This window comes from Podarcis muralis, chromosome 16 (genome assembly GCF_964188315.1).
Source record: "Podarcis muralis chromosome 16, rPodMur119.hap1.1, whole genome shotgun sequence".
Taxonomy (NCBI): domain Eukaryota; kingdom Metazoa; phylum Chordata; class Lepidosauria; order Squamata; family Lacertidae; genus Podarcis; species Podarcis muralis.
This window is the reverse complement of record NC_135670.1, coordinates 11,607,246-11,623,901: the sequence shown is the minus strand read 5'-3', so window position 1 is coordinate 11,623,901 and position 16,656 is coordinate 11,607,246. Positions and strand designations below refer to the sequence as shown.

General features: G+C 46.6%; 1 protein-coding gene, 1 long non-coding RNA gene and 6 other non-coding genes across 13 annotated transcripts; all 8 read right to left on the bottom strand.

Moving 5' to 3' along the window:
• Positions 1-1,153: 1,153 nt before the first annotated feature.
• Positions 1,154-6,571, bottom strand: LOC114587112 (uncharacterized). Its single transcript, XM_028711047.2, has 2 exons — positions 5,311-6,571; positions 1,154-2,897 (listed from the first exon to the last, which is right to left on the bottom strand). The coding sequence occupies exons 1-2, from the start codon at positions 5,564-5,566 to the stop codon at positions 2,521-2,523; spliced, it is 633 nt and encodes a 210-aa protein (XP_028566880.2). The 5' UTR covers positions 5,567-6,571; the 3' UTR covers positions 1,154-2,520.
• Positions 6,572-9,171: 2,600 nt separating this feature from the next.
• Positions 9,172-15,405, bottom strand: LOC114586472 (uncharacterized). Of its 6 annotated transcripts, XR_013390947.1 has the most exons (10): positions 15,262-15,405; positions 13,012-13,814; positions 12,299-12,383; positions 12,052-12,078; positions 11,611-11,674; positions 11,244-11,317; positions 10,821-10,874; positions 10,309-10,408; positions 9,936-10,073; positions 9,172-9,497 (listed from the first exon to the last, which is right to left on the bottom strand). It is a non-coding gene; the product is annotated as an uncharacterized LOC114586472 (long non-coding RNA). The 6 variants fall into 6 exon arrangements; XR_013390945.1 differs by having other exon boundaries at positions 12,053-12,078; positions 12,336-12,383; positions 13,012-15,277; XR_013390948.1 differs by lacking the exon at positions 15,262-15,405 and having other exon boundaries at positions 12,039-12,078; positions 13,012-15,258.
• On the bottom strand, positions 9,610-9,740 carry LOC114587260 (small nucleolar RNA SNORD22). Its single transcript, XR_003704261.2, has one exon. It is a non-coding gene; the product is annotated as a small nucleolar RNA SNORD22 (small nucleolar RNA).
• Positions 10,167-10,237, bottom strand: LOC114587257 (small nucleolar RNA SNORD31). Its single transcript, XR_003704258.2, has one exon. It is a non-coding gene; the product is annotated as a small nucleolar RNA SNORD31 (small nucleolar RNA).
• On the bottom strand, positions 11,100-11,168 carry LOC114587256 (small nucleolar RNA SNORD30). Its single transcript, XR_003704257.1, has one exon. It is a non-coding gene; the product is annotated as a small nucleolar RNA SNORD30 (small nucleolar RNA).
• LOC114587259 (small nucleolar RNA SNORD22) lies at positions 11,399-11,526 on the bottom strand. Its single transcript, XR_003704260.1, has one exon. It is a non-coding gene; the product is annotated as a small nucleolar RNA SNORD22 (small nucleolar RNA).
• On the bottom strand, positions 11,761-11,830 carry LOC114587258 (small nucleolar RNA SNORD31). The gene has a single exon (XR_003704259.1). It is a non-coding gene; the product is annotated as a small nucleolar RNA SNORD31 (small nucleolar RNA).
• On the bottom strand, positions 13,262-13,336 carry LOC114587255 (small nucleolar RNA SNORD26). Its single transcript, XR_003704256.1, has one exon. It is a non-coding gene; the product is annotated as a small nucleolar RNA SNORD26 (small nucleolar RNA).
• Positions 15,406-16,656: the final 1,251 nt, after the last annotated feature.

Sequence of the window (16,656 nt, the reverse complement as noted above, 5' to 3'; positions counted from 1 at the left end):
AAAATATTAAAAATATATTAAAATATCAGTAATTAAAAACCCCTAAACAGGGCTGCCTTCAGATGTCTTCTAAACGACAGATAGTTAATTTCTTTGACATCTGATGGGAGGGCATTGCACAGGATGAGTGCCACTACCAAGAAGGGGCTAGACTAGAGTGTCGAACCAGGACCTTGGAGACCGGAGTTAGAATCTGCACTCAGTCCTCACTGAGGTGACCTTGGGTACCCAAATAACGCAGCCTGGTGTCAATAGGCAGGGAGTTCCAAAGCATAGCTGCTAAAAGATCAATTTCTTCCAAGTGTGGAAAACATATATGTGGTACCTTTACTGTGCCAGTTCCGCAGATCAAACAGTCGAGCAGGCATATATGAAGTAAGGTGATCCTGCTTCTAAACTGGTCCCAAGCTGCTAGTAGTATTATATAATGATAGTACAGTGGTGCCCCGCAAGACGAATGCCTCACAAGACGAAAAACTCGCTAGACGAAAGGGTTTTCCGTTTTTTGAGTCGTTCCGCAAGACGAAACGTCTTGCGAGTTTGTTTCCTTTTTCTTAAAGCCGCTAAGCCGTTAATAGCCGCTAAGCCGCTAATAGCCGCTAAGCCGCTAATAGCCGTGCTTCGCAAGACGAAAAAACCGCAAGACGAAGAGACTCGCGGAACGGATTAATTTCGTCTTGCGAGGCACCACTGTAACTCCTTTAACTTGGTCCTTAGCAGATGGGGAATCTGTGCAAATCTCTGAGCAGAGATATTATATGCAGGCAGGGTCCCACTCCTGTCTGCAACCTTGCTGCAGCATGCTGCACTAACTGCAGCTTCCGAATGTACCGCAGAGGAAGCCTCGCATACAGTACATTACAGTAACCTAACATTGAAGTCGCCAGTGCCTGAATTACAATGGTCATGCTATCCAAGTCCAGGAATGGCTGTAATTGTCACACCAGTAGCAACTGGTAAAAGGTGCTTCTAGCCACTGAGGTTGTCTGGGCCTCTAGTGACAATGCAAGATCCAGAGGCACAATTAGATTGCATACCCACCCTTTCAGGGGTAGTGCAACCCCATCCAGGGAAGGCAATTGACCAGTTTCTCTGGCATGGCAACCACTCATCCACTCGGGGATTTACCGTCAAAGGGGAGAGAGCTGTATCATTATTTAGGATGATGATGTTTTATTAGATTTGTAACCCACCTTTCGATTCAAAAATTCCCAGGACAGTAAACTACAGTCCATTAAAATACATCAATATATAAAAATCACAAAACCAAGGACATTATAAAACAGAAATTCCAACAGCAGAAAACATCAGTCATCCCCATAGCTTGAAGAAAAAGATAAATCTTAACTTTACATCTATAAGTATTTAGTGTGCGGTACAGACATCCAGGCGGTGCCACGGGAGAGAGAAACCTGCTTCACATTGTCTTACTGTAGGAAGAAGCCTTATACTGAGTTAGGTCATTGGTCCATCTAGCTCAGTATTGCATACACTGACTGACAGTGGCTCTCCAGGGGTTTAGGTGGAGGGTATTCCCAGCCCTACCTGGAGATACCAGGAATTGAATCTGGGACGTTCTGCATGCAAAGCAGATGTTCCAGCAATGAGCTATGGCCTTTCCTCCAGACTACAGCTGCTGTTATTTCAGCAGCTTCCATTCCCACTTGCTTCTGGTGCCCACAGCACACCACTTGCTGGATGGCAGTGCGGGTGAAGCATATTTAAAGTAGTTGTGTCAGCAAGTTTAAGCATACCACGTGGACCTGGAGCTCTGCTAGAGCCATTTACCCTACTCTGGCACCCAGCTGAGCCCCTTAAGTTGCAGCCTGGGAGTAGTGACACTTTGCATACTATAGATGTATATCCCTACTTGTTAGCTTATACCAATGGTCACCAGTCGTTTTAGACTCATGTGGACACCACCCACTCTGGTCACTTCTCTCTATCCCAACCAAGACAGATCATGCACAGAGACAGTCTTTGATTTGCTGAGGGATCTGGAGGAAACCAGTAGTATTCATCCGAGTTTAGGAAAGCACATAGAGCTGCAAGAGGAAGCAGGAAAGAGCACCATTCTTCCAACTTCCTCCTTCAGCTCTTTGTACATCTCAAAGGAGAAAAAGATAACCACCCTCTTGACAAGGGGGGCAAAGAGACTGAGCGTGGGCTCAGAGGCTTTGTGAGCCTCGGAGGAAGATATGAAAATGCATCATTGCACCCATGTGTACCATGCTGGAGACTCTTGGTTGATACTTTGGTTCCTTCGACGTTCCCTTTAGCATATACGAATATAGATATATATTAAGATCTACTTCCGTTGTTTGACGTAACTTTGAAACTCCAAGCAGAAATGAACACTGAAGTAAAGTTTGTCAGGAAACTACCTCCGACGTGCTAATGGCAGAACTGGAATATTGTGCGTATATCAGTCTGTGTGCCCTTTCCCTCACACCCTCAAGTCCCAACAGTTGCTAGGCATCATACTCCGCCGTGGAGCGAGCCCATCCACCTTCCTGTTGCCTAGCCATCCGGCCTGGGCACGCTGCGCCACAAAGTGGCCAAGAAAGGCGGGCAACGCAAGGCCCCACAGGCATCGTCGTCCGGACAGACAGCCTTGACGCACATCTTGGCCTCCTGGCCTCCCTCGGCGCTGAGGAAGGGCTCCGTCACGTCGAAGCGGACACCGCAGGCTTCCCTGCTCAACATTGCACGTCGGTTCCCTTGGCGGGCTCGCAGGTACTGGCGTAGGGAGGGAGGGGTGGTGAGGAGGAGCCTGTAGGGAGGCGGCTGGCCTCCCCCTGGGGGCTGCTCCAGGTTCAGGAGAACAAAGGCTTTGGTGAGTCTCTCTCCCTTCTGGCAGCGAAGATGCAGCATCCAGCAAAATTCGTAGTCTTCACCTGTTAAAGAGAACAAAGGGGGGGGGGCATTGTTAGCATCCCTCCAGAAGAATAGGCCTCAGCATCCTTTACCAGCTGAAGGAGTGTGTCAGTGACCATGAGGTGCTTCTGGGAACAACATTTGCCCAGGTCTTTCAACCCGCCCTGTGCCTGTGATTGTAATTCATGTGATTGTACAGTGGTACCTCGGGTTAAGTACTTAATTCGTTCTGGAGGTCCGTTCTTAACCTGAAACTGTTCTTAACCTGAAGCACCACTTTAGCTAATGGGGCCTCCTGCTGCCGCCGCACCGCCGGAGCACAATTTCTGTTCTCATCCTGAAGCAAAGTTCTTAACCTGAAGCACTATTTTTGGGTTAGCGGAGTCTGTAACCTGAAGCATATGTAACCCGAGGTACCACTGTACTTTGTTTTAAACGATTTTGAATATTGAATTTTAAGTTGCGGTAACCTTCCCTGGTGTCTTCAGGTGAAGGGGTGGATATGAAATCAAATAATTGAGCAGCAACAATCTAGGCAGAGCCCTACGACATAGAACCATGTGGGTCATCTAGTCCAACCCCTTGCAATGCAGGAATCTTTTGCCCAATGTGGGACTTGAACCCACGACCCTGGATCAGACCAAAGTTTCATTGAGTCCAGCATCCTTTTCTCACAGTGGCCAACTGGATGCCCCAGTGGACTTGGGTGCAACAATGCTCTGGCTGCTAGCAAGTCCCACCAGCTGTTATTCAGAGTCCTGCTGGATTAGGCCCCAATCTCACAGGTACGTTTGGGAAGCCCACGTTTGGGAAGCAGGGCTTGAGTGCAAGAATGTTTTCGTTGCTTGTGATTCCCATCAACTGGTAATCACAGGCAAATTGCCTCAAATCAGATTGCTAACACTTCTGTCCTCCAGAGTCCATCAGGGCAGTAGCTGTCAGGCAGAGGAGCAAGATAGCAAAGCCTCTTTAAGACAGGCCTGCAAACATATATATTTAAAATAACCCACAAACCCTGCACAGTTCAATGGCTGTATAGTTTGGAGTTCCAGGTCCTTCATCTTAACAGTTGCTCTGTTTTTTTTGTAAAACCAGAAGGCAGCAAAAGTGGTAGAGCATATGCTTTGCATGCAGAAGGTCCCAGGTTCAATCTGTATCGCCTCCGGATAGTGCTGAGAGGGAACCCTGCTCAAAACCCTGGAGGTACTGCAGCCAGTCTGTGTAGACCGTACGGAGAAAGGCAGGCCAGTGGTCTGATTCAGTATAAAGCATCTTCCTGTGTCTTCTTGCTTTCAAAGCAGTCCCCGTGCACTACCTTGGCTATCCTTACAACAACCCTGTGAGGTAGGCCCATATTAGCTCCATATTGCATGTCGTGGGAAGGGTAAAGCCTACCTATGCCCCCCATCAGCCCTTACACCTGAGCAGCAGATGGAGGAGGCACACAGACTGATCTCCATCTTCCTCTCTATGGCTGTGAACACACCATACATTTAAGGCACATTTAAAGCATTTGACATTCCCCCTAAGAATCCTGGGAATTGTAGTTCACACAATTCCTAGCACTCTTAACAAACTACTACTGTTCCCAGGGGAAGAGGAACCATGTGTACACAGCCAGAAAAAAGCAGTATGGTATTTAAATTACTGTACACGCAACTCCCCATTTACGCAGGGGGTTACGTACCAAGGCACTGCACAATTAAGTGAAATCGCATGTGTTGGGAACACCCTTGAAAGCCTGAAAACACCCTCAAAACCTCCTTGCTCAAACACCAACTCTCCACAGGCCTCAACGGTCGGTGCAAAGACTTCTGGGATTGTACTTGCAAAGGCTTATGGGATTGCTAGGCGCTGTTTCCATGCCATTTTTGTACTCTTTCAGCAGCCATTCCCCCCCCCCCCTTTGCATGCCACTTCCAGGTTCTTGGCGATGCGCGTGTGTGCGGTCGTGCACATATTGAACGCACGTAAAATGGTTGTCGCCAGTGCTATTTTCCTGGAAAAAGAGGTGCTGGAACTCACCACAAACACCTCCCTCGTTCTCTTAGAATGGCAATGGCGCCAACTGAGTTCTGTCAAGTTCCTGCTGGGGAAAAAGCCCTGGTTGTCTCCTATAATTATTTACACCTTTGCATTTCAACATATAAATTAACGCACACAAAGATTATGGAAATCAGCATCCTTTTCCCCGCAATATATTTTTTCGGGGGTGGGGTGCAAAAGTGACCCCCCTGCCTCTTCCCCCGCCCTCCCCACAGCACTCAGAGGCCTTGCAGCTCCTGTGACGCCCAGCAGCTGCAAGCAGAGCAGGGAAGCCACCCTGGGGTGGAGCCTGTGGAGCCCTCCCTGCTGCCGCTCGATTGGCTACGCAGCTGGGATTCCAAGGCAAGCATGGCAGCTTCGCTTTGGGTGGCCGTCCACCTCCCTTACCTTCCCTGCCTTCGTTGAGCTTCAAGGAGACGGAGCTCTTGGCGCCAACCATCCCGAGCATCGCTTGCGCAGCGCACTGCAGCATGCATGTGCTGAACCTGGGCGCCACGTGCGGCTCTTCCGACGGTGCTTCCGGGTTCTCTTCCTGAGGGCAGGGTGCGTCCGGGACCTCTGACTCAGGCACGTTGCCTGCCGTGCGGTTGGGAGCAGTTGCGGCAGCCAGTATCAGAGCCAAAGCCAGCCATTGATGACCCATTGCACGCTTCAGGGGGGCCGAGGCCTGCTGTGGGGCGGTGCCAGGACCAAGGTTCCCGCTGCCGAGAGACAGAGAAGAAGGGGGCAGGCTAACGAGGGGCTGGATCCGGCGGCATGCCTGGACTTGCTGCCGAAGGCTGTGTGGATTCCTTCGCCCCTGCGAAGCTGCTGGGTGGGTGCCCAGAATAACAACTGCCAAGGGACGCTTTTAGAAGAGGCCTTGGAATGCCAGAGGCCGGGGCGAGGTCTGGATTTGCCGCCGAAGCCTGAGCGGCTTCCTTTGCCCTGCTGATCTCTGGGACGGTGCCCAGAACAACAACTCAGGAGGCATGTTTCTTGATGAAGGCCTTGAGGAGCCAGACACGATGATAAAGAATCGACCTTGCATGCAAGAAGGCAGAGGCGTCTGCCTGCAGCGCAGAGTCAAACTGTGTGACTCATTCCTGATGGACACCAATATCATTGAGAAGAGGGGCCTATCAGTATCTACCAGCCACAATGGTTGTGCTTTGCCCCACAGTAATACAGTAATACTTCTGAAAACCAGTTGCTGGGTCTTGTGCTTGGGTCCTCCTTGTGGGTTTCCCACAGGCATATGGTCAGTCACTGTGAGAACAGGATGCTGGACTAGATGGGTCATAGGTCTGATCCAGCAGGCTTTCCTCATGTTCTTAAGGGCTGGAAATGTCCCATGTGAAACCAAGCAAATTTCTGGCATGCATGTCAATCCCTGGCACATCCAGGTAGCGCTGTGAAATATTTCATGCCTGAAACTCAGGAGAGCTGCTGCCAGTCAGTGTAGTAAAACCAGAATAATTTCTGATCACTGAAGAATTGATGCTTTTGAATTATGGTGCTGGAGGAGACTCTTGAGAGTCCCATGGACTGCAAGAAGATCAGACCTCTCCATTCTTAAGGAAATCAGCCCTGAGTGCTCACTGGAAGGACAGATCCTGAAGCTGAGGCTCCAATACTTTGGCCACCTCATGAGAAGAGAAGACTCCCTGGAAAAGACCCTGATGTTGGGAAAGATGGAGGGCACAAGGAGAAGGGGGCGACAGAGGACGAGATGGTTGGACAGTGTTCTCGAGGTTACCAGCATGAGTTTGACCAAACGGCGGGAGGCAGTAGAAGACAGGAGTGCCTGGCGTGCTCAGGTCCATGGGGTCACACATGACTAAACGACTAAACAACAAAGCCCAAGCAGGGATGTCTGGCAAATGATTCTCACCAGATCCCATCGCTACATACAGTGGTACCTTGGGTTGCAAACACTTTGGGTTACAGACTCCACTAACCCAGTACCTCAGGTTATAAACTTTACCTCAGGATGAGACCAAAATTGTGTGGTTGTGGTGTGAGGCCCCAATAGCTAAAGTGGTACCTCAGGTTAAGAACAGTTTCAGGTTAAGAACAGACCTCCAGAACAAAAAAAGTTCGTAACCAGAAGTACCACTGTAATTTGCAAGTCAAAGCATCTGGCACCCAAAGCCAGCCAAGTGACTTTGTGAAAACCCCACACTCTCCCTTGCTCTGTCAGTAAAAATTAGCAACAAACTACACAGTATATGATTTTTGTTGTTGCTGCTGCTGCCTTTTCACCCCAAATCTGCTGCAGGCCGTGCTGTTCATCCGCATGACTCAGTGGCAAAAAGACAGAATAAACATCTTTCATGCGGTCCTTTTCAGCACAGAAAGGAGATAGGGAACCTCAACCCAGACCCAGACATGACGCCTTGGGACTCATTATCAGGTCTTATCCCTCCCCCAGTGGTACAAGCTCTTCTCAAGCCACAACCCTCCCTGACCCTGCTTCCCACCTTCCTGTTTTCGTTGGGCAGGAACGTGACCTCGAACTCTGATCATGCTTTCACTTGTCTGGAAGGATAGTGTGTGTAGAAAGCTTATTTTACAGACGTAAACTGCCAGGGACGGGCTGGACGCCAGGCGTGCCAACTCAAGGGGGTGAGGTGTCTTAAGCCCCCTCAGTATTTGTTGGAAGGGGGCCAGGCCCCTCAGTGTTGAGGGAGCCGGTGTGGTAGTTTCAGCGGCTGGCTCCTCCAAAGTGCTCACACATACACAAGCCCCCCTTCAATCTTGGAGGCAACTTGGCACCTTTGTTGGATGCAAAGGACTGGGGAACCCCTAAGGGAAGGCTCAGTGGCCAGGGAGTAGTGGTCAGAGGGAGAAGACTGAGAAGTGGTGTCAGGAGGTAATAGGGCTTTGTGAGCTGGGAGTCTGCGGCAGAAAGAAATCAAGGGCAGAAGCTGAAGCAGGGAAGGAGGGAGACCAAAAAGCAGACATGAGTGAGGGATACTGTCAATGACTCCATGAAATCAACTTGACATTTGTTGATACCCACTGGGCTGATGTAACAGCCACCAGAAAGAGCCTTCTAGCTAAGTAACTTCAGCAGCTCAAAAGGCTTATGCACCACGAGAACCAGGTTTATGTATCGCCCAGCTACCAAATGCATTGTACAGCACTGAGGGTAGAAGAAAAATTTCTAAGTCCATATAGTCCCTCGGGAAGGTCTCTTATTGGTCGAGAGAAGCAGAGGCCAACCAGAGTATTGTATATGGAAGCAAGGCAGCTGGCAAGCCTGATCTTTATTAATAGGATATAATACTTTTTAAGACCTTTTGATCCACAGGCAATTTCACTGCAGTCCTCCCAACAAGAGCATGCCATATATCAGAAATAAGTCATAGAAAGGACGTACACCAGTTTTACAGGGAAGTTTCACAGCTTAAAGTCATTGACACTACCTTAGGCAAAATAAATAATTGTCCAGTGGCACATTAGAGACCAACTAAGTTTGTTCTAACTATAAGCTTTCGTGTGCATGTACAATTCAGATACACCGAAATGGAAGTTATGCAGGCATGAATGATTTTCTGTCTCCCCAAAATGTCTTCCTGTCAGTTCCTGTTTTTTGCTTACATCCTGATCTCAATAACATGCTAACAATTACTTGCTGTCCTTTGCAGGAACAAGTGGTGGGGAACATTCTTAGAAATGTCTCAAGAGGCTAAGGCTTCTCAACAAATATGGGTGTCTGGAAACACAACTTGACAGCTTATGAGCTCTCATCATCCACTGAACTGAGTGGCTTGACATTGTGAATTGGTGTTATTCATTACAGATGCAGTAGATGGCACTGTGTAACTGTCAAGAGTTTTCCCTTGGCTTGTAGAAGGAAAAGAAACCTTTTACCAGATTAACTTTATACCTAAGTATCAATCATCACAAACATGTCAGTGCTGTCAAACTACAGCTACGAACATGAGCCTGACCAAACTGCGGGAGGCGGTGGAAGACAGGAGTGCCTGGCGTGCTCTGGTCCATGGGGTCACAAAGAGTCGGACACGACTAAACAACAACAATCAATCATCATACCCAGCTCTCCCTCCATGGCGTTCGCAAAGAGTGCCAATTTCAGGAAAATACATATGAAGAAACAAGACAAGTTCTGCCACTTGCAAGTTACTGGAATGGATACTGAAGAGCCCCATATATTGTGGGGTAAAGAAATAGCCACTCCTCAACTTTGCCACAGACAACCCTTTACCCACGACACCAAAAAACACCACAAAAGGCAATGTGTCACACATATGTAATTTATTCAGTACTGCCCACAATGCATTTCTGTGAAATTTAGTTTTTGCTTAAAAAGCAAAGTAGTTTACAAATTGATTACACACAAATTGAAAGCCACCACAAAGCATAAATAAGCTACATATGTTTTTCAGGAAACTCTGTCATTTTGCAGCTGTGCAATGTGTTCACATTGTATTGTAATGGCCATTGGCTACAAGCAATAACATTGGCTTGATTGCTTTAGCACTTGGGGCGGGGCAGGGGGGAAATCAATCGACAGCACTGACAGCTTGCTGATCATCTTGAGAACAGTCTCCAGCAATTGTGAATGCCTGTGTATGAAGGGGAGCGGGGCAGGAGGGAGAAAGAAAACAAAGATAGCAAAGATGAGTTACTATAGGTGACAAATCAAAACCATACACAACCACTGTGCTTCTCCCATGAATCCCATCAGACAGCTCCTTCTGGAGTAGCGTTTCCTCTTCTCCACTCTGCCAGCTCCAGTGGGTTCAACCTTTGCAGGTTCTGGAGCCAAGACAGATGGTAAGACACGTTGCCTTATCTCCTCATTGGGACTCCTCCCCACACCACTATACCAAAAGCTCATGTTCTGGGACTATGTAATACTCCAATCCTTCCCCTAACCCCCAGGAGTTGGAGAACCTGTGGCCTGTTCAAATGTTGCTCAACTGTAGCTCCCATCAACCCTGGTTCTCCCCCCACTTGCCTACCCTACTGTTCTCTTAGAGCAGTCAGTTTTTAAAACTCACCTGTTGGATGCAGAAGGCTGGGTGATCTTGTACAGGCTGGGTGAAGTGAGCTGGAAGGAATCAATGCTGCAGCAATATCACAACTAAGGAAGCTACCAGTTACTGGAGAGACCAGCAGGAGCCCCAATTTGAGCTCTTCTATGAAAAGGAAAAAACAGAGATGTTAAGTATAATGAAGTCAAAGAGCAACTGTCATCTCCCATCTCTTACACAAATGTCGCTGCCATGCTCCTAGGCTCAGAAGGAACCACTCAGTCACAGAAATCAGACTGGGGCGGTAACAATCTCATCACTGGAGCCAACTTGGGAAGAGGAGGGAGTGCCCCCTCTCTCTCTACCCCCCCCCCCCAAACTGTGGAGGGCAAGCACTTACCCTCTTTGCATCTGCTGCCAGTTCATGTAGACAATGCAGAGATGGATGGACCAGTGGTCTGGCAGCTAGCTTAGGAATGTAGTTGGCTTCAGGGAGTCATCTACAAGGAGGGGGAAAACACATACACAATCAGACCCAAGGCCCAAAAATCTTGCTTAGTCTACCTAATTTGTTTCTTTGCAGTTTTTCAGCTGTTCAAACATTTTCATGGTTTTATAGATTATCAAAGTGAGCTAGTGAAACTCATCATTAAAACTGCAGGCAACCAACTGCTCAATCTTTCCTAACTTTTATGGGAGTCCTCTTTTTCATGCATACTGGAAAGTTACAGTGTGCAGGGCTTCTGGAATCCCCCAGAGAGAGCTGTAATCTGGACAGCCAGATATTTGAAGGTTTCAATCCTATATACTTACATGGCTGTAAGCCCCACTGGACTTCCAAGCAGAAATGAATAAAATTGTTTTTTAAGCTTTTCACATATGCTACCATTTTACTGATCAGATAAACTTTACCTGCTAAATCTCCACCAGGAAGGGAGGGAGGGCCCCCAATTCAGGTTCACCATTCTGCAAGAAAGATGGTTTTGCCATTTAGGGGGGAAAATCCAGAAGAAACAAATTGTCAAGCAGGACCTCTAGTCCACAAGAAGGAATATTCAAATTTAAAGAAATCCCATCAACTTAAAAACTGGAGCAAAATTGTAAGGGCTGGGACATTACTTAGCCAGGCAGTGAGGTGCAAGTTTTGATACAGCAACTACCACCACCTCCAGCTTAGTCACTCTCCCAACTGATGCTCAGATTCCGCTTCTCAACAGCAAAATTCAGCCGAACGAGATTCCAAGTGAGATCATCATGTCAGTGGGAACTGGGGATGGGTGAACTGACTATTAGCAGAGAAGTTAAAAGCAAGGTTGGCGCTATATGCAAACTCACTTTTCTTCCGTTGGAGACAGGAGGACAAGCTGTCCAGTCCACAAGGGCTGGCTCTCTGGCGTATGTCCTGCATTCTGAAGGAAACAAAAGTCATCTATGTATATAAATGCATATAAAGATTAACTGGATCTACAGCCCTTCCTCATCAGACCTAAGTCCCATCAGACAGTTCCTTCTGGAGCAGAGTTTCATCTTTCCCCTCTGCTGGCCCCAGTGGGTTCAACCTTTGCAGGTTCTGGCGCCAAAACAGAAGATAAGACGCAATAGGATTTCTTCATTGGGACCAGAGTGATGCTTAAGGTTTGAGATTCCTAGATCTTATTCTTGCTAGCATGTGGCTGTTTGATTGCAAAGAAAAAAAATATACCTGTTGGAAGCACCATCTTTTAAATTAACTGCTCCATTCAGCTGTTTGAAAGAAACAGCAGATCCTGGAAAGGAAGAGAAACTGATTATTATTAAGCCCTGATTTGCAGCTATGACCATCCAACCTCACCCAAGTCCTGCTGAGCTCTTAAGCCTCAGAAAGGACCACTCAGTCACAAGAAATCAGACTGGGGCGGTAAAAGTCTCTCATCACTGGGGAGACAGCAGGTGCGAGTTGGGTGGCAAGACAGAATTAAGAGCAACAATACACTAACCCAGAGGTTAGGAACATGTCAGGTCCTCCAGATGTTGCTCAACTACAACTCCCAAAATCCTTGCTAATGCTGGCCAGGGCTGATGGAAGCTGGGACTCTAACAACATCCCAACCCCTATATTAAACAGTCCATAAATTTAAAAATGAGCTGTACCTCCAATACTCACTTTTTTTTTGGGCCAGGGTCCTTGTACCTGTGTAGGACATAAGAACTTGTTCAGTAAAAGGAAACTCAAGACAGAATGCATTTGCTACGCGGAGGAGCAGCAGTTTGATCAGGGCTTTGGTAACTCTATTGCCATGAGACTAAATGTCGTCCATCAACGTAGGTCATCATTTCAAACTAAACAAGTCAAGCACAAACGATTGAAACACACCTAGAACTAAAACACACCCAGCGCACAAAGGTCTCACCTCCTCATCATTCAGATGCACTGGTCCTCAAATATACCTCTTAAGGGTTTTCCACACAGCTGCTCCTTGTTCAGGAATATGCACCCTGTAATTAAGGAAATCAGAAGAGAAGCATTTTGTTTTATTTTGTATACCCATTCATTCCTTCCTTCCTCAGCAAGCTGGAAGGTCTTGTGTTCTCAGACAGGAAGCTGACATCACTAGACATCAGATATATGCTTGTCAATTTTAACATCACTGAACACAGTAAGGCAGCAAAAAGGAGCTCAAAACAGCTGGTAGGGTGTGCTGGAAGCTTTCTATTTTTGAAGTACACCCAGAGGATTTGTCCAGAGAACTCCTTCTGCCCCCTCCTACTAGAAATTTGCCACACCGGCTGCAACAAGACTACTTTGCTCCTTCTCAAATGGACTAGTTCTCTAAATGGCATGCAAGTATACTTGCATGTAAACATACAATGCAAGAGGGCCAGGTTTTGTTCCCCTTGCTCAGGATCTGAGAGCATATCACAAAAAATTACAGTGACTGGATAAACAGAAATATCTTAAATTTAAGGAAAATGTTTTGGCTTCTGCATTATCCAGCTGGTCATGTTATTCAATGAGCACTGTAGCCAAAGTGGCAGTTACAGAAGTGGTGGTGAATGGAGTATTTTGTTTTTAATTACAGCTCCTTTGAGCATGTCCTTAATGCACTTTAAAATAGATACTTACATGTGGTGCAGACACATAGCTGATGACTCTTGCAGCTGTAGAATGGGGGAATATGAAAAAATATATATCAAAAAATAAAATAAAAACCACACTGCCTTCAACCACTAATGCTGCTATACCAAAGGTGCATGTGAGGAAGAGATTCTGCACACTTGACCACATGGTCTTTGTGTCTCGGACATAGAACAATTTTGTCAGGACACTTTGGCAAAATCTACTTCCATCTCCCACACTGATGCTCAGGGCTAGTGCCACTCAGAATCTGGTAAAGGTTTTCTCCACTGAAGCCTCAGAAAGAGAGAGTTCGTGGATTTCATCTCTGTAGCACTTGATGCCCTTGTAACAATGGCTAGAAAGGGCACCCAAGATTGAGCTATGCGGAAAAGTTTAAAATATGATACCAAGTATAGCATTCTAAGGTTTTCAGAAAGAACAAGTGGTCTTTATGGGTCTGTTCAAACACATACACAGCCACCCAGCAAGAAATGAATTGAAGGATCAAAAACATTGCAGAGATGTATCCCAATTGTCCTCTGCAACATGCTAGACCATGGTTAGAACTAACTTCTAAATTCGAAAACATTGTATTCAAATACAGTACACCTCATATAGGACATTTTCGTTTTACGTTTGGACATCAATGTAAATACAAAGCATGTTATATTTTAAAAACCTCCCATGTACCAAACGTCAATTGCCAAACAATTGCTCATCTTTCCAAGTACACAACAAAGAACAGCTTAAACACATTTGATTTCCACCTCACCTGGAAAGCAGTCGCACATGATCTTGCAAATTCAGGTCTGGAGGGAGAAAAAGCCAACAGCTGATTATAAGCTAGACATTTCCAAGTGATATAATCTTAGAAAGTAGTAACTGACTCTGGCAGCCAGGAGTCCATTCTCAGAAACAAAACAATGTCCTCACAGAACTTTTCAGTACAGGTCTGTGTAGTTTCATCAGAGAAAGACATTCAGTATACAGAGGGAGCGCTAGCATATGGCTGGGGAACTTATACCAAAACCATACTTGATCTCAAAAGCTTTTAAGCAAAGGTAGTCTGTTAGGGAATGCCCTCACTATGGATTTGATGTGGTGGGTTGGAGCAGATGGCTTACAATAATGTCAATTCTAGGGCCCCACCAATGCTATGCATTCTACCACTTTAAACAGTCATGGTTTTCCCCAGAGAATCCTGGGAACTGTAGTTTGTTAAGGGTGCTAAGACTTGTTAGGTGACCCCTATTCCTCCCACAGAGCTACAATTCCTGAAGTGGTTTATCAATTAATCCCCAGAGTACTCAGTGAAGGGTAGCTCTATGAGAGTGATTTGGGTTTCGATTTCCAGTGACCAACTTTAATCAGAAAGATCTAGAGGAGACCCTTAAAAGTTATGGAGAAATGAAGCCCAAACCTATGCATAGTTTCTCAGAAGCATATGGCACCAAGCTCAGATTTCTTTAACGCAGCACAGAGCTACACCATGAAAAATCATTGGATTCCTAACTATTATTTTCTGAATAATAGAGAATAGAATAACAGCACAGAAAGTATTACACAAGCTGGATCAGATCCATAATAAGAAGTTAGGCTGCTGTAAGCCTTCATCATATTTATGCTTCATGGCCTTTGCTGCATAAATCTGTAAAAATTAGCTCATAAACACTGTAGCCTGGGAGCCTTGCGGTTGATGAATGGAATGTAAACTTTTTTTTTGAATTATGCATAATGCAAAAATGCTTGATGGGCACACAGGCCCGTGTTCACATTTTCTGATAGGCACCCAGGTCGGTAGGGTTTCTAAGCGTCCACAGGCACATACAAAAGCCTACCTATTCCAGGCATCAGGAATCACTGCGAGATATTTTATGAAAAGCAAAAAAAAAATGAAATCAAATCAAGTATCGATTACACCCAGCCGTTAAATGGCAAATGAAGTAACCTTCATTTGTATTTCAGCCACCTCTTATATAGAACTGGCCGAATGCTTACTCAGAAGTAAGTCCCACAAGAGATCCAAGGGCCTTGCGCCCAATTAAGCGTTGCACGAGCTTGCAGGGTCATACGCGGCCCGTCGACCGCATCCTTTCTCCACAAAAACGCTCAAGGGCTACTCAATATTCACACCCAAAGATGAGGGAAAGAGTACAGAAGCCCCTTAGTGGCATTCGCAGGCCTGTAACCCTCCACAAATCGCGGATGGCACCGGATTAAAAAGCAATAACTCTCCCTCCCACGCCCTTTACTTACCTTGCTGCAGGACTGCCTTAGATAGAGAAACAGTGCCCGCCCGCAGAAGGGTTAAATAGTCAGTAGCCGCGGAGCATGCCGGGAACTCTTCCCCGCCTTCCCTTTCTGCCCGATGGCCATCGCTTTTTACAAATTCGCCCGTTTAGCGCGTGCAGTGAGACGTTAGAACGCATGCGCCCTCTTTTACAGCGGCTAGAAGACGACCGTGACCATAGAGATAGAAAAGAGAGAGCTCTATGGCCTTCTATCTCTCCCTACGATAGTCAGTACTATTTTCGAGAGATAATAGTTAGTATTACGGATTTTTCATACTCTGTTCCTGTCTGCACGACACAACTTCTGGAGCGGAGAATTAAGGGGCTTTTACCATGGATATATGAAGGTATAGAACCGTGTTACTGCTCCCCCCTTTAAAATGGTCAATGGCGGCCATCTTCATCTCCTTTTCAATTGATACCGGAAGTGTAGCCTTTGTGTGTCGCTCTAATTTTTCAGATAACCTTATTGTCTCTAGGACATATTACGAAAGGGCAGGGCGGGAAGAGGACTGCGCAAGCGCAATAGGAAAACATCAAGCACGTGTAAAACAAAGGACGCAGGGATTCCGCATGCGCACTGGCCTCGATAGGCGGGGGGTGGGGGAGAAAGGAATGGAGCTGCAGAATCTCGAGTTTTTCTCTTTCAGCCACTCTCTGGAGCACGTGTAGTACTAGTGATAACGAGAACGGCCCCGCGCATGTGCAGAATTCTATTTCTTCCCTTGCCCGGAGCATGTATACAAAGGATTTCCGAACAAGTTTGCGATTCCTCCTCTTTTTGGTGTGCTGTTTCGCCCCAAACTCATCATCTGAAAACATTTTGCTTCCCCTGGAAAAATTATTGGGAAGCAAGTCAAAGCTTGCAGTAAGTTTCATACAAGGAAATCCATCTTTTTATCTCCTGTGCAAAGGCAGAACCACACAGCATTACAGCAAAGTAGAAATGTTTATGCAAATATGTTGCTAATGGCTGCCAGGCCAATCAGAGACTATCAAGAAATTGACCAAGTCAGGACAATTCAGAGTTTTTGAGATTAAACTACTTATCACACAGTTGATGGGTCAGTGGAAATAGAATCACCATCAGAGTTTATTTGCGCAATCAAAAATGGTACTGAATTAGATGCAGCCCGGGGCGCTTTAAAGCCCGGGACCCCCACCAGAAAGGATCTGGCCACCTACCACTGAAAATCGCTAGGAAATGAGTTTGGTCATAAAGGTGGCGACTTCCCCAACTAGAACCTGACATGCTACATAAGTAGACGTATTGGCTGGCAGTGGGCCAGCGGTGCAAAATGCCCCAAGTGGCCACCACCCAAGGCTCAGTGGGTTCACCGGAACTGCAGTTCTTAACTTG